General features: G+C 38.9%; 1 protein-coding gene across 4 annotated transcripts in view; it reads right to left on the bottom strand.

Moving 5' to 3' along the window:
• NIG (NSP (nuclear shuttle protein)-interacting GTPase) overlaps positions 1-22,287 on the bottom strand; it is a 35,284-nt gene extending 12,997 nt beyond the window's left edge. The window contains exons 1-13 of one of the 4 annotated variants that reach the window (XM_077353872.1): positions 21,974-22,287; positions 21,612-21,729; positions 18,809-18,870; positions 18,456-18,543; positions 18,223-18,284; positions 18,057-18,144; positions 17,450-17,923; positions 15,200-15,670; positions 14,581-14,745; positions 14,391-14,495; positions 14,228-14,317; positions 12,110-12,251; positions 11,967-12,024 (exon numbers count right to left, since the gene is read on the bottom strand). In XM_077353872.1, the coding sequence (XP_077209987.1) occupies positions 11,967-12,024; positions 12,110-12,251; positions 14,228-14,317; positions 14,391-14,495; positions 14,581-14,745; positions 15,200-15,670; positions 17,450-17,923; positions 18,057-18,144; positions 18,223-18,284; positions 18,456-18,543; positions 18,809-18,870; positions 21,612-21,710 (1,904 nt within the window). In that variant the 5' untranslated portion in view covers positions 21,711-21,729; positions 21,974-22,287. Of the gene's footprint in view, positions 1-11,966; positions 12,025-12,109; positions 12,252-14,227; positions 14,318-14,390; positions 14,496-14,580; positions 14,746-15,199; positions 15,671-17,449; positions 17,924-18,050; positions 18,145-18,222; positions 18,285-18,455; positions 18,544-18,808; positions 18,871-21,611; positions 21,730-21,973 lie in introns of those variants that run through there. The other 3 variants (XM_077353871.1, XM_077353873.1, XM_077353874.1) reach the window with 3 other exon arrangements.
• Positions 22,288-22,521: the final 234 nt, after the last annotated feature.

Consider the following 22,521-nt stretch of genomic DNA (forward strand, 5'->3'; position numbering starts at 1 on the left):
CTTGGTGATTGGTAAACTCTATCCTTCTTATTTTTATGCTTATTGTTTATTGAACAAGGGTTAGGGCATATAAACATAAAGATGTATCTAAACCCTAGATTGTTTATATTACTTATTTTTTTGAAATGGGTTTATATTACTTATTTAAACAAGGGTTATATCAAATAGTGCTTAATTAGTAAATTAATTTTAATTACTCACCTAATTAAGCCTAAAAAGTTTGATTGACCAATTCACCCCCCCTCTTGGGTTGTCACACCTGTATTTCATTTGGTATCAGAGCTAAGGCTCTTAAAGAGATTTTTAATTTTAAAATCTACAAGAGAAAGATCTGTGACAATCCAAATGGATTTCGAGCTAGGCCAATCCGCTCAAATTCCTCCATTCTTCGATGGACCGAATTTTAGAGAATGAAAAATTAAAATGCTAGCCTATCTCAAATCCATAGATTATGACATATTAGATGTCATTGAAAGGAGATTTTCTATTCCAAGGAAATGTACTAAAAATGATGCAAAATTATTTTCATTAAACTCAAAAGCTATTATTATAATATGTTGTGGAGTATGTCCTAATGCTTTTGAGAAAATTCCATCATGTACAAATGCAAAAAATATTTGGAGTAATCATGAAAATTTTTATAAGAAAAATGATAGTCTCTCTTCAAATGATAAAAATGTTGTTTTTGAACAAAATGAGTCTTTACAAAAATCTTTTGTTGAAGAAAATTCTTTCAAACATTCTATTTCCGATTTATAAAAGTAAATTGAAAATTTGAAATCGGAAGTTAATGAAAGTTTGAAAAGAAATGAAAAATTAAGTCAACTAAGCAAAGTTTTAATAAATAAAAATGATAACTTAATTAGACAATGCAATATTCTTGGAAAATAAAATAAAAGCCTTGAAAACACAAACAGGAATTTAAATGAAAAATATAAACATGTTTATGAAAATGAAGAAAAATTGAAAACTAGTTCCTCTCATAAAATAGATTGTCTTGAAAATCAATTAAATGAGATAAAACTAGTAAATAAAGAACTCTCATCAAAGAATCAAAGACTTTAAGATGAAAAAGATAAACATGTTTGTTTACTTTCAAAGTCTTATGATTCTGTTTACTCTTCATCTACCCATGCTTATTCTTGCTCATATTGTGGTAGATTAGGGCATCACAAATCTAGGTGCAAACTTAGATTTGTGAAGTCAAACAAGTTTGTTTGGGTAAGAAGAGATACACTCCCGGAAACAAATTTGAGTGGAACCAAAGCAATTTGGATTCCAAAATCCCACACTCAAATCATCATTTGAATATCTTGATATATGGGGTTGTGCTTAAATATTAAATATTAAATCATATGATTTTTTCATTCCAAATACTTCATTTCAAGTTTAATATTTTAGTATCTTGAATTCTTGTGCTTTAATGTTATATCATTTTTTTTAATTGAGCTTAGATACATACCATTTTTCATGTGTTAATAGAATGTATCTTTGCAAATTGAGCTTTAATGATCACATTACATCCATGCTATAGTCTATAGGTAAAATAATGCTATACTTGTTGTAGACTATATCCTTGTACTTTATTGAATATCATTCTAGAATTTTTAGTCTAAGTGCGCACTTTATCTCATATCTTCTTGCACTTAGTATTCATCTACAAGAAAATCCACAATAGAAAATTCAATGTGAAAACCATGTGTGTGCTTCTATGAAAATCAACCACTCCATTGCTCTTGAGTTCAACTTGATCTATCAAGTCCATTTCCTCCATATTTGAACTCTATCTAGGACAAATTTGGCAGCTGCTAGATGTTAGGACATTCAACTTGTTTGGGATGTCATCTCTAGCAAAATTAATGAGTTAAAAGCCATATTTAAGGAAATCCACTCAAATCCGTGCTTAGACATCTTTTGTGCCTTAGGTGAGTAAGCATGTGTATTACTTTACACCTAGTTGTCCTTTAAACCCATTCTTATGTGCTTAGTGATTATCATTAAATGCATAAGAAATCCTGATGGGTTAAAATTGATGTGTTCCAAAAAGGCTCAAAATGAATATTCTCTAATGACTAAGATTAAACTATCTAGTCATGGTAATTCATTTTGGAATGCTTGTGTCCAAGGTGATTATCACTTGTTATTCTTAAAATCCTTGGATCATCTCCTAAGTTCATATAAGAGTATATTATATAGGAAAGTTGGAAATGAGTCTAGATTCAATATATGAAACTCATTTGAGTAAAGTTGAAAATGTTATAAGAATCTAGTATCATTATTGGGCATTTACCCATGTTTGTGGTTGGTATACAATGCATTGTGATGGGAACACTTGTCTCCCATACATTTTGGTTTTCCATGGAATTATGCACTTGGTACTTAATACCCTACTTTTATATGGTGGTTTGTGGATGTAAGTATAGTTGTTTGGACCATGAACCCTATGAGTCATGTCACTTGGGTCCAAACTTTGTAGACTATCCATAAAGGCTTAAAATGCCATATCTTGCTCATCTTTACCCATAAGTGATATATTATCACTTGCATGAGTCATGGATGTCTCTCTCAGACATAATCTTTTATAGTCTACCAGTCATTTGTCTGAGTCCTACAGATTTGTGCTAAATAGACATATGTATATAATCTATAGTTTATTCCCTTTATGTGATATTAGCTACATGGTAAAGATGGCAAATCTAAAGTTAAAAATCACTCAATTGGTACTCTTAGTCCTCTTATCCTGTAAGATTGAGAATGTACACTCACTTTAATTAAAACATCTAATCTCTTTGGCTTCTAGCCAACATCTTCACCATGACAAGCCATATGTGCATTGAAGTGTCACTTATATAAAATATATATATATATGCACATAATTAGGGGGAGCATGGTTTGCTAGGCTGACATTTCTTTTGGTATTACTCGTGTATCCCTAGCAAGCATGCAATAGTAGCCCAAGGGTTGTCTGTCAATCATTCACCCCAAAATGCCTTGGTGCTTGTGGTTAGGACAGCCCTTTGGATTCATACCTTGGATGAGTCTCTAACAAAGGGAGAGCTATATATGTAATATCTGTTCTATCCATCTTATCATATGTAGGTTGATATGGGTATCACACTACATGTGATGAGTTCACCCATATGGAGCTTTATTGCTTTATATGTGTGGTGTTTGTGATTTGTCCTATACCTACATTTTGAGATCATCTCTCTTTTATGACAAAATCCCTTAGCCTGTGTCTCAGTGCCATATCTTCTTAGGCTTGATACTTATCTTGGATGTACTCTTATGGTTTCATCATTTCCAATGATAAGTATCATGTTCTAGAGTCTTAAAACTCTCTAGAACTCTCCTTCATAGGATAGGGCTTGAGCTATTTATCTCATTGCCTATGAAGTGTGTCTCTTATCATGAGTTTTGAAGAAGAACATCTTTTATCATGATAAGATCAAATGGCTATACATTTATAGACATATCTATAGCCATTGTGTGTTGTCATGCCTTGCCTCATAGGCTTTATTAAACGCCACTGACAATCTCTTGGGAGAGAGAATTGATTTTTTGAGCTTATCATGTCCCATCATCTCTTCCAAGATTTTAGGTTCGGAAGACTCCATTCAAATCATAGGTCATTCGCAGCTTGTCTATGGTACTTGTCTCCTTCCATTGTGCCAGATGTAATAAGATGGTAGATGTACTCAACTTTCCTCTGTCCATCTCTACATTCTTCCACAGTGAAGGATGAACAGAGACTAAGAAAATTGAAGATTCATATTTAAAGGCTGACATGTGCACTTCATGCTCATCCTCTCAAGGATGACCCTTTGATAAAGGAGAAGGATTTAAAAACAAGTACCCAATCTCTCAATCCGGGAAGATTTGTCAAATGATGCTCCCTTACATGGAAGAAAGGGTCAAGCATTGATCTAAGCTCTTCTAAACATTCATCAGTAGAAGAGTTCCGGATAGAAGAATGCAAAGTTCAATTTTGCTTATTTCGAGAGATTTCCAAATACCCCTTTTATCATTTCAAGATGTATTAAATTGAAATGTGGTCTCAATCTTCCTTCATTTGATCATGTATATTGAGCTTTATAGTTCTTATCTATGTATACATGATCTTTTGGTTGCCATGGATATTTACCTCATTGGTTTCATTTCCTTATCCATGTGCTTATTAGACCATCTGCCTTAAACTCATATCCTCTTGAGTCTAATAATCATTCATTCCTATTCAAAATTGTAATTCTCATTTGAATGAAGCAAAAATTATGAATGGTTAAGGTGGTTTCAAATCAAGGGCCTATGTGCCTGATATTCAAATTTATATTTGGATGCACATAGTCAGGGGGAGCTTACATTTTTCATATGTGTAAATCTCAAGGGCAAGCAACAAGTAATCTCCAAAAGTTATATCACAGTTCAGAGCATATCCATGCTCTGGAAGAGTCTTGTCTGCTCACTGTCTAGAGAACCCCTTCTTGAAGCAACTTGTGAACCTAAATGGTTGTGTCATAGATCTGAGCATATCCTTGCTTAGGTAGATACTTACATGATCAAAAGTTGCTAATGGAGCCCGAGTGTTCAAATCATTCACCTTTTCCATCATAGTGTCCTGTCATGTCCAATCACATAGGTTTCACCTAGGGCCAATGACAAAGACATAGGGGGAGAGCTAAATAGTTATATACTCATGTCTATATAGATCGTTGTGATGTGCTCACATGATTTACTGCCCCCATAGTTGTGCTAAACTTGAAAATCCTATAGAACAAAAAAAAAAGAGGCTTATCATGCATTTTATTTTATTTTCTATTTTGATAAGCATCATACGAGCTTGAATGTCATATCATATACCATATATATAGCTTATATAAGCTATCATTCATCTTGACACCCCACTTGCGCTTTCACTTGCATATCCCTACCTTTTTGTTGTTGCCAAAAGGGGGAGATTTTTGGAAATAGATTAGGATTGATTAGGAAGTCCAATTGTATATGCACTATATGATTTACATTATCATTTTACACTTGTGCATATAATGAGGGGGAGCATTGCTTCATTATTTATAGTGTTTAATGCTTATTCATCTATTTGTTTATTATCTCCTGCCCTTCCTAATCAATTTGTTTGCCATCATAAAAAAGGGGGAGAATGTAAGCCCAAGGGTTTCCATGGGTCTAATCATTCATCTTACCTCTTGTTTTGATGCCAGCAAACTCAAATTGATTAGCATTTATGGACTAATGTATTTCTTTGAGGTGCTGTGTTGAATACAGGAATTTCATGTCATAATCGCCATTACACAACTCATCACAACACATGGCTTGTGGATCAAGGAGCAAAGGAACTAAGAGCTTGCTCCTACAGTGAAGATATCATCATTTAAAATGTTCAAGTCAAGAAGCTCAACATGAAGATCCCACAAGTTCCCTAAGCAAGTGTCAAGAAGGAACTTGGAGTTGAACATGCCATAGTGACACCTCATGTACCTCAACATGCATTGAAGATTGGAGGACAAGTCACAAGAGCCAAACAAGGTCAAGAAGTTCACTCACAAGCCGAAGAAGTCCAAGAAAGTGCAAAGAAGCCAAGACATTCCAAGAAGACTCGAGGTTCTTATTTTTAGAATGTATTTGGAGTCCTCTTGATTTTATGTTTAAATGCACTTTCAAAAGATTTTCAAATGGTTTTTATACTTAACATTTTACATCTTTGAAAACCATCAACACACCCAAAAATGTGTTTGAAAACGTATGACTTAAGCCCAAAGACCATGGCCCAAAAGCCCCTAAGCTTTAAAGTAAAAATAGAATTTTAACTAGGGCCGGTCGACCGGGGGTCTCCCAGGCGACCACAGCAAGCTTGCTGGAATTACAGCACTTACGAAAAAATAGCAGGACGATCGACCGGGCTGAGCTGGGCGACCGCGGAGGTGTTCCTGGAAAGTTAGGGACAATCCGTCATGGGTTTAGGCGGGCGACCGTCATGGGTCGGTCGATCGCAGATATGTTTTTGAGCCGAATTTTCGAGCAGACAGGTTGACCTCGCCGGACGACCGCCATGGGGCCGGTCGACCGCGACGGTAAGAAATTTGAAAATATAAAAGGGCACCCGATAGGGGCGGGCGACCACGATGGCTCGGTCGCCCGCCGCGGTCGAGCAAACTAGCCGTTAGGGCGTTTTCTGCTTGACTTTTTCAAGCAAGTTATTTACAGTTTTACCCCAAATTGTCATATTTTCAAATACACTATATATACATGATTAAAACCTATCTCTACAAGCTTTTGAACATTTTAGAAAGATCAAATCCCATTTTCCTTGAGCCAAAACTTTTCTATCAAAAGCTAAACCTCTTTGATCTTGCATTTGCACATTCTATCAAGAGGTACTCCATAGGCTTTACATTTTATCTTTCTTTGGAGTGTTGGTGAGCTATTAAAGTTTGTAATCCGCCTATCTAAAGAGGCATCGAGAGTTTTTCATGTTATTTTCATTATATTTGAGAGTGTTTTCTTCGGCCCGGTAACAAAGGTGAAGACATTGTGAGGGTCTACTCTTAGGCCCGTTAAGAAAGGTGAAGACATTGCAAGAGGGTGTGATCCATCGGCAAGGCTTTGTGCAGAAAGGGCGTGTCCCCTTTGGAGTTTGAGAAGTCGGGTGTATGGCTTGGAGATTCGCCCGTTGAAGAATCTCATCATTTTAGTGGAGATCTCAATGAGGTAAACTTGGAAGAGTGGAGTAGGTCTTGTGATAGACTGAACCACTATAAATCTTGTGCCTTATGGATTGATTCTTCTTCTCCTTCTCATTTGCACATTGGTGATTGGTAAACTCTATCCTTCTTATTTTTATGCTTATTGTTTATTGAACAAGGGTTAGGGCATATAAACATAAAGGTGTATCTAAACCCTAGATTGTTTATATTACTTATTTAAACAAGGGTTAGATCAAATAGTGCTTAATTAGTAAATTAATTATAATTACTCACCTAATTAAGCCCAAAGAGTTTGATTGACCAATTCACCCCCCCCCCCCTTTTGGGTTGTCACACCTGTATTTCAATGCTCTGTTTTTTTTTTTTGAGGGGGGGGGGGGGGGGCAAGAGACCTTGATCTCTGATTGCGAAGAGGACGTGGGAAAGAAGGACCTTTAATGGAGCATTTCCCAATCTTTCAAAAACTGGATTCGAGTTCCTATTCATCGGTCTCTCCTCGGCTCTCGGCTCTCGACTTTCCTGCTCCCCTCGAATCTTCCTTTTTCTTTTCATCGGGACCCGGCTGATTCCGCTCCCGACCACAAGCCTCCTCCGCTTAGATGAGCTTGTTGGTTCTGGACTCAAGCTCTTGCAGGTCCCGTGGTGGCTTGAGCGTAAGATGTACTTTAAGATTCTGGTCAATGGTGGTATCACTGCTATCTGGATATCGATGTTGGCCAATTGTGATAGCTCGGCGTTGAACCTAAGGACAAAATCTCTCAGGGTTTTGTTTCTTCTTTGCCGGAGAGCTAAGAAGGCGTCTGCTGGGTCATGGCGAAGGCGATTGTTGGCGAACTGTGTTGTGAACTTTCTTCCAAACTCATGAAAGGACCCAATGGAGTCAGGCTCCAGGCGCTGGTACCAATCACTGGCGGTTTTTCTTAACAGGGAAGCGAAGGCCTTGCACATGAATCCATCTGAGGCGCCACGAAGGGCCATGACTCTTCTAAAAGTCTGCAGAAATTCCAACAGGTTGGCAGTGCCATCGTAGCAGCCAAACCACGAGAGGTCTATTCCCGTTTCTGCGGGGGCTCTCATTATATCCGAGGTGAAAGGGGAGGAGGTCTCCCTCTCCCATTCTTCTAGAATGTTGTTGCCGTAAGGCTTTTTCATCTCTTGCTGACCTCCTGAATTTGTCTTTGCAATTCGGCCGGTTGATCCAGACCCACCAGCTAAGCCAATGTTGCTACCTCTTCAGCGTGCGCGGGGGGCAACCCGTGGGGTTGGGCGGTCCGGGTGAGATTAGCGCGACTTTGAGTAGTCTGCTTGAAAGTGGTCTGCCGGCATCCCTTGGTCTGGCGAGCCCCTTCATCAGGGAGCATGGGGCTGTTAGTCGAAGGAGAGGCGGCTCGAACCCGCTCCCGCTATCGTCGATGATGTGGTCTCCAAGTGACTCCCCACTTCTGTCTCGTAGTCTTTTGTTCGTCCACGGGGGGCAGGGGGATTTCGAGAACTGGTGATGTAGGGCCGGGGGGCAAGCATAGAAGGATTTCTTGGCAGAGTTCATTGAACATCTCCATGGTCGAAAACATTTGGGGTGCGCTTGAGGCAGGCAGCTGTTGATCTGAAGCACGTGAATTCTGTTCTCGATAAATGGAAGCATCGGTTGTCGCATGTTGAGCCTGACTCCTAGTCACCACTCCAACTTCCTGCTGTAGGTTAGGGTTTCTCATCATTGCAAGATATTCGAGCTCAAATGAGTCCCACGGATGGCGCCAATATGATGGTGCTGAAATCTGGATCTGTGATCGTGCGATGGATAGAGGGCCTCCGTCCAGTATCTACAATCACAAAGGGGTCCAGGGTGGGTCCCAGACGACCACTTCGACACCCAAGTCAGATTCCAGCTCAATCATATAAATAAACGGCAAGATTAATGGAGGGGATGGCTAGGTTACCAGAATCAAACATAGGGGCTTTTTCAATTATTAGGGTGGTTGAATTGAGAGTGGGACCCAAGAAGGGGGGGAAGTGGGCGTCCAGCACCTTTTTCCTCACTCTTCTTTGGGGAGATGGCCTTAATGGGTGATTAGAACTTGCCCTTAATGGCACATCTTTGTGGCCTTTAATGGTGTTTTTTCTTTATCCCCCTGGGATTCCCCCCTCTTCAGGAGGCTCTGTAACGTATTTATCCTTTCCTTTCGCATGCAATACCCTTGCATGGTGCGCCACGTGGACCTTCTCGGATTGGGCCGCGTTCTGGCTATAGGAGATAAGTGGCATGCATGGCTCGTTAATGGGCTGCTAATTTGGCATGTAATTTTCCCCATAATCGTGCTGATGAGTGATTATGGCCGAGATTTTGGTGATAAGAAGATGACACGTGGCGGGATCCTGTGGACATGCCGTGTTTAACACCCCTTATGATGACAGGCGATCATGGCTAAGATCTTGGTGATATGGGAGTGACACGTGGTGAGATCCTACGGCCACGCCGTATTTAATACCCATCACTAGGCATATTAGAAATGCGTGAAAAAGTGGGTTATTGTTGTGAAAAATAAACAAATGAATAAACACTGCATTCAAACAATTCATTAGGGCTTGGAATGGGGAGAATGGAAAGCCAAAGCACTGCGATCAGGTAATGGATCAGGGGCTTGGAAATCAATATGCTCGGTAAGAGAGAAATTTGAGCCGCTAATCCGATACAAAGTTGGTAAAGGTACTCGAGTCATGTTCTGGCTAGATCTATGGAGCGGTGATAAACTGCTTAGTGAAGCATACCCGAGACTGTTTAGGGTAGCGTTGAACCCTGAGGCAACGGTGGTGGACCATATGACAAGACCCAATGCCATGGGGCGGGGCTTTTGGGACTTAAGATTAAGAAGGAATGTAAAAGAGGAGGAGATCTCGGGCCTATAGGAGATCCTAGGCCAGTTAGACTCCGTGTATTGCTCAAACCTTAAAGAAGACGAATGAGTATGGAACCTAGAGCCGGATTGTGAATTCTCAGCAAAGTCTTTCTTTGCCGCAGTTAATAAAGGTCGAGGATCCTCAATAAGTAAAATTTGGATCTCTTTACCTCCTCCAAGAGTGGTGGCCTTTGCATGGATCTCGGGCCCACATGAGATGTGCCCTGTGCTTGAAACCAGAAGAGACGTTAAACCATTTAATGTTGCACTGCCCTTTCTCCTCCCACTTATGGAACAAGGCGATGCGTGCTTTTAGAACTTCATGGGTTTGCCCGAGATCTATTAGAAGTGTATTACTGCACTGGAGCAATGGTCTTTTGGGGGATGTTGGCAGACTACTATGGAAAGAAAGGAACAGAGGCATTTTCGAGGAGAAAAATAGAAGTGTAAGTCGGGTGGCATCGGACATCAGAGTGGAAAACATTTCCTGGGAAAAATCAAGAAAGAAAATTCCCTTCGGAATTGGTGACATTCTGCAAAATTGGTGGGTAGTTATATGGGATAGAACTATCAGGATTAAACCCCAGCCCAAATGGAAGCCACCGCCTCCGGGTGGGTTTAAACTGAATTTTGATGGGAGTTCGCTGGGAAATCCGGGCAAGGCTGGAATTGGGGGCCTCATAAGGGACGAAAATGGAACATCAATCATGTCTTACTCGGGGCCGGCAGGAGAATGTTAAGTGAATGAAGCCAAAGTTAAAGCCCTCCTTTTTGGACTTCGATGGGCCATGAAAACGATATGAGACAGCTGATAGTGGAAGGGGACTCAGCCAATGTAGTAAGCTGGGCATCAAATAAATCCAAAGGTCCCTGGAGATTTCAAGGGCTGATTGCGAAAATTTTAGATCTTATGATGCTATTGAAGCCCAAGATAGAACACCGAAGGAGATCTGCAAATGAGGCGGCAGATTCGTTAGTTAAGGAGGGGGTCCTGCGGGAATATATCCTAGTTGTATCATTGTCTAACTCCCCGCCTTAAAAGTGTAATCAGTCTTCGGATCGCTATCTATCTGAAATTGTAAGCTGTGGGACAGCTTGTCCCTGGCTAAACCTTTTAAATTTAATGAATTGTCAATTTTCAAAACAAAAAAAAAACAATTTATTAGGGTAGACTACGTGAATACAATGCGTAATCCTACCCTGGTCTTAGGTGCAGGAGTCAAATGACAAGAAAAAAAAAAAATCCAAATCCAGTAACTAGTCCCTTGGCTTTGACGGTTTAGTTAGTTAGTAGATCTTATAAAATCTTCTGCTTATGGGTCACACAAAAATTAATTTAGTTAGTAGCTACCTGTTAGTATGAGTTTCGAAATCCTTAGTTTTGACCAGGTTGTTAGCTCTCTGAATTTGATAGTTCATTAGAGTTTTGTCCATATTATAAATGTGGGGGTCTCATGTTCATTTATGTGATATAGTTGGCATTTTCTTGGTTGAGTAGTTTTCTGCTACACGCACGTTGCCTGAGCATCTTGATCTTTGACCAGACTCAGAGATAAACAGGCAATGTTGTAGCATGCTACGAATCTAATATCTATATTTTTATAGGGCGTACCATTTCCTTTTAAATTCAATAAGTGGCCTTAGTTATCAGACAACTGCCAACAGCATTTATACTTGTCCAATAATTGGAATCAGAGCTAGCTATTCAGCTTGGGTGACCAATGCTAGGGGATCCATGTCACTAATAGAGCAAAGTTGGTTCTGAAATTCAAACAAGACGCAGCTAAAGCAATCAAAATCATTCAGTGATCAAAAGTTTCAGATCAGTATAATTGAGTGGGAGAGTAGTACATGAGTTTTATTTTAATATGTTTATACCCTCCAAGGATATGGATTTCTTGAACAAGATGCAGCTGCATCACCACAGAAAGAGTTGGGAATTCAGGAAGTTCATCAAGATATTGTTTTTAAAACCTCCCAAATTTCATAAGGAATAGGCAAATGACTTGTAAATTCAAAAGAATGACCACAAGTTCAAAGCATCCGTAAAATTTAGTGTACCAAAGCAACCTTTCAAATCTATCCTTCCTGCTGTAACCTGGAAGAAGAAATTTAGGAACTAAGAAATTCAAAACTAATCAATCTTTTACAAAATGTAAATGTTTCGAATTAACAAATGAAACAACAATGGAATTATGTTTAGGTCATTCATCAAGAAATAAATAAAAAATGGAGTACTTAACCATTGTCTTCTGGACATAGTGCTTTTTTGTCTTGTTATGAAAATGTTTGAGGGGCTCTTGTATTAGCTCAGTGGACCGTAAAGTAAACATAGAAATAATGACAGACTTACCCAAGAGGTGGCATGCTACTTGGTGCTTGTTGCACCATATATGCACCTGAAAACAGTACTGGAAATAAGAGAAACTGAATATTCAAAATACAAATCAGAAAAGACAAGAAAGAAAACAGTAAATGGCCACACAACGATTGTACCTGGAGACACTGCAGATGCATAAGATGGTGTGTGGGGATGTACCCATCGCGGAGAAGGGGTGCCAAAGCTGGAACTACGGAGTAAGGGTGGAGGGACTCCCATATTTGGTAGAGCACCTTGCAAAGATCCCATGGATGGGAACTGCATCCAAAAAAGTATTATAGATATCTATACATGTGACCATTAAAAAAAAAAAGATAACTATACATGTGCTTATTAATGAACCATTTGGTTCACAGGACACATTAAAAAGCACATGACAAAGAACTGAGACCCAACAAACAAGAGGAAATTAACTTTGATGGCAAAAGCAGCATGAAAGCGAAATCGAGCTTCCCTCTTTCCTCTTATTTTCTTTTGCCTCTTTAGGGCATTTTTAAAGGAAAAGGGGCTGGGGCGTGAACTCTGGCAAAATGACAAATGAGCTTCATGCTCTTATTGCTTTTGGGTCGTGCAAATATCAATTCCCTAAACTTTACAGTTGCACCAAAAAAATCAGAAAAGTGCCTAAAGAGAAAATATAGATTTTTTTTTTTTTTTGAAATGGTGCAAGAGAAAATATAGATTGTGATGAATAATCTACGTAACAATTGACGAATGGAACAGTTGAACACCCGTACATATAAGAATAAATGAAACAACAGAAAATGTGATGGACAAGAGTGTAAGAAGGCTGAGGAGAAAATGATAGGTAAGACCTGCAGCAGATACATCTTTGACTTTCCTAAAACAGGATAAAACATAATATCTAGGGAGTAGTCTTTGTAAAATGGCCCACATAAAAACATAAAGTAGAAAAGTAGGAGTCAACATCATATGCTTGACACTGCGGGTTGAATTTCCATAAGCCAGTAGAGGTAATAAGTCCGAAACACGGGAGAGATTTGACCCCAAAAAATGGTGAGCGAAATGAATTTTGTGAATGCAAAACCTGAGCCTTTAACCGAATTGCGGAACAACCGGTCATTTCTTTCCTTATAAATCACCCAAATGGCCGTAGGAAGAAGTACTTTCCATAGTATTCTCTCTTTTCTCTTCCACGGAGCAAAAGACCAACAGTGCACGAGATCAGCCATGCGAGATGCGATCATGGGAAGACCCAAAAAGATTCGAAACCTCCTTAGAATTCGGCCTCAAATGTCTCTAGAGAACTTACAATGCACAAAAATGTGATCAACTGATTCCCGTGTCTCTATGCAAAGAGGACAATGGTCAATAATCAGCATCTAATGGTTCCTCAGGTGGTCAACCGTAAGAATTGTATTCAAGAAGGCAGTCCACCCAAAGATGCACACTCTAGGAGGGGCAAGGGGACGCCACTCTTTCCTGAAGTTTCATCTTAAATGTTCATTACTTGCAAATGTTTCCATACATTTCCATGATTTTTCAGGATTTCTTTCTTTTTCTTTTTTTTAAAATGGAATTTTGCAGGATTTTTACCGAAATTTTCATATGAAATCAACATATTTCCATTTCCATAACCGAAATGCATATGGAAATCGAAACCTGAAACTATGGTCATACGTAGAGCATATTCTCATTAGTCTTTGCAGCAATCATTTCCAATAAATTAATAAGAAACATCAATCCAAACTACTGGGACCTATTAAATTACTAGAGGAGAAAAATGAAAGCGAAGGCATTAAATTAAGACATGTTCATGAAGAAAAATTTTCGTTTTGCATTGCACATTAATTTAATCGGTGGTTACAATAAAAGAAACTCAGTAGTCCCAATCAAACCAAGATATTCAATTCAGGCATATTCTTGAAGAAAAAATTTCTACCACTTTGCACTGGACAGTCAATTGAACTTCCAAGAATCATGACCAAACCTCTATTTTTAAACTCAAATTTAGTTTCACTTTATCCTTAATTAAAAAATCCAAAACAGCCACAAAATTCTTCAAGAAGATTCGTTTCCCAGGTATGACAGTATAAGCATGCCTGAAAGGGACAGTGGGCGACCTAAGATGTGTTTTGCCCAGTATACTAGCTAACCATAACATACTCACAAATGAAACAAAAGACAAATAAAAGAAGAATACAGAAAAGAAAAAAGGAAAGTAATAATACATGCAAAACAAAATCAAGTGGAAATATTGAAAGTCAACATACCGTGGGAGCATGACCTAGAGTTCTTTCATTTGTGAGATCAAATGGGTTTGTAGATTTTGATGACTGAGGAAGAACTGGTATTGGTTGCAGCTGCAAATCCATATTTACAAGTTGTTATCTGCTACCTAGAGTAATCAACTATAGAAAAGATAATATAAGATACCATTGTGGTTGGATATTGCATGCCAAATCCCATGCCATGAGGTGCACTAGTTTGCCAACCCGGAACTGGTACATGTGTTGGGGCGTAAGTTAGAGCAAAAAGGTCCTGCAAAGCATTCAATATTTGTAAGGAAAGCTAATTAAACACAAGAGATGAGCCCCATGACATGAACAAGTGGGAACATTAATACCTCCGGAAGTTCCTTTCTTCCACTAGGTTTTGCTTCTGAAGGGAGAGTTTGTGGTGCAATTCCTGCACTTGTTTCTTGCGGTGGGCTTCGGCCAGCTTGAGCTGGCTGTCCCAACGGAGCAATCAAAGTTCCTAGTGCATTTGGTGTAAGTAATGAATTCCACGGCTGTAAAGAAGAATACAAAATAAGCATTATGCACCATAATGAAACTGTCAGACGTGATTTAATTACATACCCATTTTGGGGTATTTTTTTGTTATTGTACTGGTAACCGTAGTCACAAAAACATATGTTATGAGAGGGAGAGAACTCCAACTCTCTCATCTCTTCTTTCTATCATGGAGATTAGGATACCACGAACATGGTATCAGAGCAAAGGGCTTGGGTTCAAAACTCCTTGATAAAAATCCAAATGTAATGGCCAACAAAAAAGAGGGGCAACATGTGCCATGTGTAGGCCAACCCTAAAAATGAGGGGCCACACATGACGGGGAGTGTTAAAGTATAAAAAATTAAATAACGCCATCTCTAGCAACTTAAGCTTTTGGTGATGGCGTTATTTAATCTTTTATACTTTAACAGAAACAAATGCAGAGAGAGCAAATGTGACATGAATTACCTGATTGTTTGGAGCTCCAGTAACTTGCGGAGTGAACTGCTGAACAGTTGACCGGCTATCAACACCTGCGAAAGATGGCTGAGATTGTTGCATAGTCGACCACTGCCCTCCATTAGTACCCTTCAAAAAGGACTCAACACCACCTACAGACAATGTTGATGTGTTGCCTACAGGTGGGGCTGCTGGAGCTGACAGTAACTGGGACAGTGCAGATTCCAGTGTAGTAGCATTTGAAGGTGGCTGAGGTGCTTTTTCCTGTGCAGAAAAATCAAAAGATGCCCAGTTGCCGCCATCACTGGCTGGAGTTGTTGTAGGTTGCTGGGGAGATGGACCTGACAATGGGTCATGTGGTGCTGCAGGAGGTGGAGGTTCAGGATCTTCATTGAAATCAATCAAACTTCCTGCACTTACCGGCTTGAGTTCCACTGAATTCCCGTCAGTGGACCCCAGGCTACTGGACGAGGCAGTCCTCTGCAATGAAAACCCTTATAAGTATTTCAATTACTAGAATATCTAATACTGAATATTTGGTTTATCTGTATTTAATAAGTATTTTTGGTTTATCTGTTTTTTGTTTTCTCTTCGTTTCTTTGTATTTGACCATCTCGGTCCTATTCTTTAATCCAATATTCAGTCATTCAAAATAAAAGATTTAATAATGAATAATACAGCGCTGTAGGCTGTCAAATCCAGAAATCGATAAAACAAAAATTAAGCCCCGACATCTTAGGAATAGCAAGCAGGTGATTTTACTAAGCCATGCAATAGCACATGGTTATAATTATGTCAGCGTGGTTTCCATCCACAAACCAATGGAAATTGAATATGTATGGATTTAGGAATAGCTGATCACATCCACTAGCCGTAGGATAAAGTAACAGAATTAATTGAAAAGCTGTGCATCTTAGTAATTGGATCAGCTGTTCTTTACAGCAAGATCGAGGCCGTAGACCAAAATTTTGAATTGACTGTATGCTCTCCCAATCGGACCGCTTCTAGAAAGGGAATTCGTGGGAAGTAAAGTTGCCCTATCACAAGGGTTTCTTAGGATAGAAGATTTCAACAAAGTCAAGTGATACAAATACCAGAAGAACTCTGAGAACTCAATAGTAAAGAGATATATCTCTTAGCTATGGAGTTAATTCGACCAAGTAAAAATCCTGGGTCCTGTGCAACAATCTATGTCAACAGCTGAAGCGAAAGAGAATGTGGAGCCCAAATGCTCGTCATCACTACAAACCACTCAATGAGGCCCTCCCCATACTCCTTCCTTAGATTTGTTTCCAAAGGCCTTCAGACTCATATCCACAATCACTTACCCAACAGCAGTTGATTCATCTCCGACAGCTTCTTCACAACTAAACCCCCTCCTTTCATTGACTTGCAAACCTCATTAGAAATGAATGAGACTAATTAGAATTACAGGTTTTAGGGATTTATAGTTTCACACATTTTATTCATGTATATTTAATATTAAGTTGTTGGAAAAAAATCCATATAAGTTTCATTTGAAACTTATGATGAGATATTATAAAGTTCAAACTACACTTTTTTAAAATACGCTCCTTCGGCATTATCAAAATGAGAAAACACTCTTTTAGGGAAATATTAATTATCTAAATAGGAAGCGGACTCTTAATTAAGAGAAACGCATGGGAGGCATGTGGGGAGCGCTTCCCCTAAATTTGGGATGCGAGAAGAACTTGGCTTCCAAAGCGAGCTTCTCATCCAACTGGGAAGTTTCTGGTAACTATGAGATTATGGTGGGACCTAAAAGTCCTTAATGTACTAGTGAACAGTTATTTTATTTGGGCTTGATAAATGGTTTAAAGAAAACCAAAACAACAGAAGCACTAACCCATAATGTGTTTAAAATTGTTTGAAAATATGAGAAGAGTCAACATTTGGAGAACTAATGAACCAAATCCTATTTAAAAAGGTCAAACAATATCTGTCATATCGAACGTATGAACAGACCCCTTTTTTCATTTTTTTTTTTCTTTTTCTCTTGAAAGATATATGCATGTCCTGGTAACATCACTCAATTGATTGTCCATATATATTTCAACAGACATGTATTATAACATGAAACAATTAAATATCGACATTATTAAAAGAATATCTGATCTTTAACCACATCAATGTAGACATATTTGTGTTACGGTAGACATGCCAAGCGACCAAGAAACAACAAGAAGCACTTCCCCAAATCTAAAACATAGTGAATTGAGAATTGAGTAGTAAACCCACCTGTGTATGTGCAGAACCATCAAGCGACTTGCCACCATTTACTTTCGGAGGTTCACCCACACGAAGAGGTGGAATATCCTCACCTAAAATATCTCTAACAGGACGTACCACTGGGGGACTGGATATATCTACGCCCTTCTGATGGTTTGGTGACCTACCCTCTGGCTGGGACGATCCATCAGCGAGCCTCCGATCTTCAAATCTCCTATTCTGATTCCCATTTCGAAGCCTATCATCTACAACCTCAAAGTGGACAGGACTCTTCCTGTAATCACCATACCTTAGATTTTCTTGCTCATATCCAGGACTTCTTTTTTCATCATAATTGTATCTATAGTTTCTATCATCATTCCTTCCACCAGGACCCGATCGTTCATTGAAACGACGTTCATATGCGTCCTCATATGGTGGGCTTCGAGAATCACCACGATATGCATCCAACCTTCTGTTTTCATTAGAATCCTCCCTGTCACCCTATATCATCAGAGAAGAACAACAGTTTTAACAAATGAAGGTGGATATAGGGCTCCAAGAAAATTTAGAGAAACAATAATGAATAGAAAACATTTATAAGTTCATAATAAATAAGAACTTGGTATACTTTCACCCTTGGAGGCCTGTCAACACTCCTCTCCCCAGTGTATCTTCTATCAACGTAAACATGCTTAATGAAATCCCTGAGCCTCTCGACATTGCTAAAAACAAGCATTAAGGTTAGAATTTCAGCCGTTTCTATGATTTCCAAGATAGTAAAACATAGATTCAGTAATAACCTGCTATCAGGTACAGAATGGCGCTGTGAGTCCCATTCTTTGAAATAAATTTCCTTCGCTCGCTGTGAAATGAGATAAAGATTAGTACAGCAATGTGAAAGATAAGCTTTTTTTTAATATTAATGTGAGATGTTTAATATCGTTGTTTTTTTTCTGAATGGTATGTTTAAGATGGTTGTTAACAGATTGAAAAGAACAAATCCTGATCAGATGTGAAAGATGCATGCATGTACCTCATTTCCCCCTCCTTGAAGAGCACTCACTTCCTGTGAAGTAAATTTAGCCATAGATACCGATTTCACGCGGTGGGTGAACTCCCGACTGGAAATAATTTTAATTATGTTAGGTGAAAATTTAACTTCGAGCGCCTGGAACTAACATGAAAATGAAATCAATACTATATATCAGAGGCTCTCATTCAAGAGAATCAGGAATCTCATTCAATATTTCATGTAGAACTTTATTAAAGATCATCAAATTCCATGAGAATGGATTAGGGAAACCAGAAAGGAGCTGAATGTGGAAAACAAATCGACACATGACCAGAAAAGACAGTAGCTATAAGAAAGCAGCAAGTAATGCTTACTGAATTCCACTACAGGTTGTACAAACAAATGTCCAGAAGTTCGTGCACACATATTGTGGTCCCTGCTTGCCAGAAAAAGTGGGTCAGTCGAGTCATGAATGACTCAATAAAGGCTTCAATGTGTGTTTGTATTAATGTACATATGTTTGTACATACATACATTGTTAGTAACATAACCCAATAGAAATGCATGGCATAGAGGTTCAGTATGTTTTGCTTCAGATTTTAGGTCATGGTTTCGAGTCCGTCATCTGCTATTCCAGTGCATATATAATCTCCAGATTGGCACTCAACTCAATTCCCTATTGAGTCGAGTCAACTCACCAAGTTTGGAATTGACTCCTTTAGTACTATGCTGTATAATGGATATAACCAGATATGTATACAATTATGATGGAAAACTTGGGTTGTTCAAAACCTCATAAATGTAAATTTCCCTGACTCATAATATAAGCTCTAGATTCTTATTTGTACCCCATAAAATATTAATCATAAAAACACATAAAGACTAGTAATAAAAGCCTATATTTCTTGAGTGGATCATGTTCAGGCAAGGCACACACTGTTTTCCTGTCATAACGATTTTTTTTTCCTTTCTTTCTTTTTGGAATGGTAACAGAATGATTAGGCTACGGAAGCAATTATACAATGGAACCAAGTTGACCCCATTAGGCCAACACCAAAAGGAATGAACCTCTTATCACTATACCAGGTAGATTACAAAAGAGACAGAATTATACCCACTATAACTAGATATCATTATAAATTCTGGTTGCTTCAAAACTAAAATGAAATGGAAAGAACTAAACAGATCACAAGCTGGTCAAACCATGAAAAATCTCCCAGTGTTACACAACATTTGCATATCATATGTATGGTTCATATAATTATGCATACAGAAAACAAGAAATCTGCCACAACATGCTGCTAAACACCACTAATGCTGCCATGTGCTATTTACCGATCAAAATAGAGGGAGTCTGGGCTCTGGACTCTGTGAATGATGTGAACGTCCTCTACTGCTCTGTTTGGTTGCTTGAAGTTGGGTGGGAGATTAGTAGAAGAAGTGGTCAAAGGGGAGAAGACAAGCATGGAAGATTGGTACAGTGGTGTTTGGTTACGCGGCAATCCATGAGAAGATTAGCGGAAGATGTAGGGTGCCATTACCAAAATGAAGGGTGGAAGAGAAAGAAAGGAAGAAAAGAGAATAAATCAAGAACTTCTTGAGATCTTCTCCTCAAATTCCACAAAAATGGTGAAATTTGGGGAGATGATTATGGGGGGGAAACATCTCCACCGCGTAGGCCTAAGATAAAAAGCAATAATGATGTCTAGAAGTTGTCTAGTGGTCAAAGGTCTAAATGACAACCAAAAATGCTTTGGGGAGTGTTAACTTACCAACCTCTCCAAAAGCTTAAGCTATTGGAGAAAGGCGTCATTTATCTTTTATACTTTAACACTCCCCCGCACGTGTGGCCCACTTGGCAAACACGTGGCACATGTGGTCCCACTTTGGGCCGACCATCGCATGTGGATTTTTGCTATCCGGGAGGTTTGAACTCGAGACCTTTGGCTCTGATACCATGTTAACTTACCAACCTCTCCAAAAGCTTAAGCTGTTGGAGAAAGGCGTTATTTATCTTTTATACTTTAACAGGGAGATCTTTGGAAGATTTCAAGCATTTGAAACTCTTACAATCCCCCCAAAATGAGCAACTAAACAGAGCATAAAAAATTTCATGAGAACCCAATTGGAAGCATCAATGCCAACTTCCTTACTCTCATCCCAAAGAGAAATGAAACGGGAAGGTACTGACAAGCCAGTGGGTGTATCATGAATGTATTGTGAAACAACCAATTTCTCCAAAAGCTTAATCTTTTATACTTCAACACTCCCCCTCGTGTGTGGCCCCTCTTTCTAGGGTTGGCCTACACTTGGCACATGTGGCCCCTCTTTTGGGTTGGCCATTACATGTGGATTTTTAATATCGAGGATTTTTTAGCTCGGGACCGTTGCTCTGATACTATGTGAAACAACCAATTACTCCAAAAGCTTAAACTGTTGGAGAAGGCGTTATTCAATCTTTTATACTTTAACATGTATACTAAATTGATTAGGCCCTGTTTGTTTTAGATTATGACAACCGTTTGTGAAGTCCCCAACCGATTATTGGACAAAAAATTGCACTAAATTTGAGTCCAATAATCGGTTGGGGACTCCACAATCAGTTGTCATAATCTAAAACAAACAGGCCTGTAAGATTATGAATACTGATTTGAGTGCCAAACCGATTATTGGATTCAATTTAAATGTAGGTTTGAATCCAATAATCAGTTTGGCCCTCACAATCAGTATTCATAATCTTAAACGAACAGGGCCTTGAGGTGCTTCGAAACAGATTGAGGAAAGTACTTGATCCAATCTTTTCGAGACTGTAACGAACCTCTGTGCAAGGACACCTGATTCCTATTGCTCATGAGTGCATTGACTACCGCCAAAAAAGTAAGAGGCGAGTCATTTTATGGAAGATTTATGGGGCAAAGGCATATGATAGCTTCTAAACAGATTGAGGAAGGTAATCAAGACTGTAAGGAACCTTTACAAATAACAATGTTTTCAGTGTTCAGTCTATTCTGATCATGAAAACTGGATTTCCCAACAATTACAAATGAATTTTACAATAGAAAGCCCGCATGCTTGTGTGCAATTATAGATCTATTGCCTCGAACATTGATCCCTTAAATAAAGCACCCATAATTCAAATCCCGAAAAAAGAAAATGAATGGAGACACAAGGGCATACCAGACTGTTGCAATTGATACATTTTCGATTGGGAGGAAGTTTCAAAAGACCACGAATGATCTTCTCGTTCTTCTCGTCTTCCTTCATCCGATTCGCCATCGTTCTACAGATTCTCCCACTTCCATAGAAGAAAAAAAAAGCAAAAAAATGAATGAGTTTCATCGATAAGCACAGTTTTTAAAAAGCTAAACAGATCATCAAACGGGAGGAGAATTGAAGAAGAATATGACACGATAAACCCAGAATTACACGATCGAGATCAAATCTAATGCAACGAGCTTAGCTAATAAAGTAGAATCAGAGAGATAAAAGGCGAGAAACCCTAAAAATTTTGAAAAAGTTATAGGGAGGGTGAGAAATACCTGATTGGGGAGCGGATGGAGAAATTCGAGTGCTGAAACCTATTGGAAACTGAATAGATCGAGGAAATGCATAAATTTGATAATCATAAATCCGATCTCTGAAGAAAAAATCTCTGCTTTTTCTTTAAATGAGAGCGAGAGAGAGAGTTTCTTTTTCTTTTTTGCTGGGGTCAAACACAGGAAATGACGGCGGTTTTGCCGGTTGGACACCGGTTTTTCCCGGTCCGGAGATGGAATTATTGGTTGGGGGAGAAAAGTACTGAAATGCCCTCGATGGGGGTAGAACGAGAAAGGGACCCCTTCGAATAAAAAGGTGTAACAATGGGGAGGTGATATTATATTTAGCCCATTCTTTTTCCCTGGGCCAGATCTCCTCTATCTTATTGGTGAGTTGTGAGTTGTGACCACCCTTTAACACACTCTTTCTTTATTCTTTCTTTCCTCCATCCCATCCGTATTACTACAGATAGGCTTCTTATCATGATTCATGAAATGAAGGAGGCCCTGTATGCTCAGTCTTCAGCTGCTGTCACCTTCACTAACGACGT

This window comes from Tasmannia lanceolata, unplaced genomic scaffold (genome assembly GCF_043159265.1).
Source record: "Tasmannia lanceolata isolate RefF3 unplaced genomic scaffold, GAP_Taslan_0.1 ptg000015l, whole genome shotgun sequence".
NCBI lineage: Eukaryota > Viridiplantae > Streptophyta > Magnoliopsida > Canellales > Winteraceae > Tasmannia > Tasmannia lanceolata.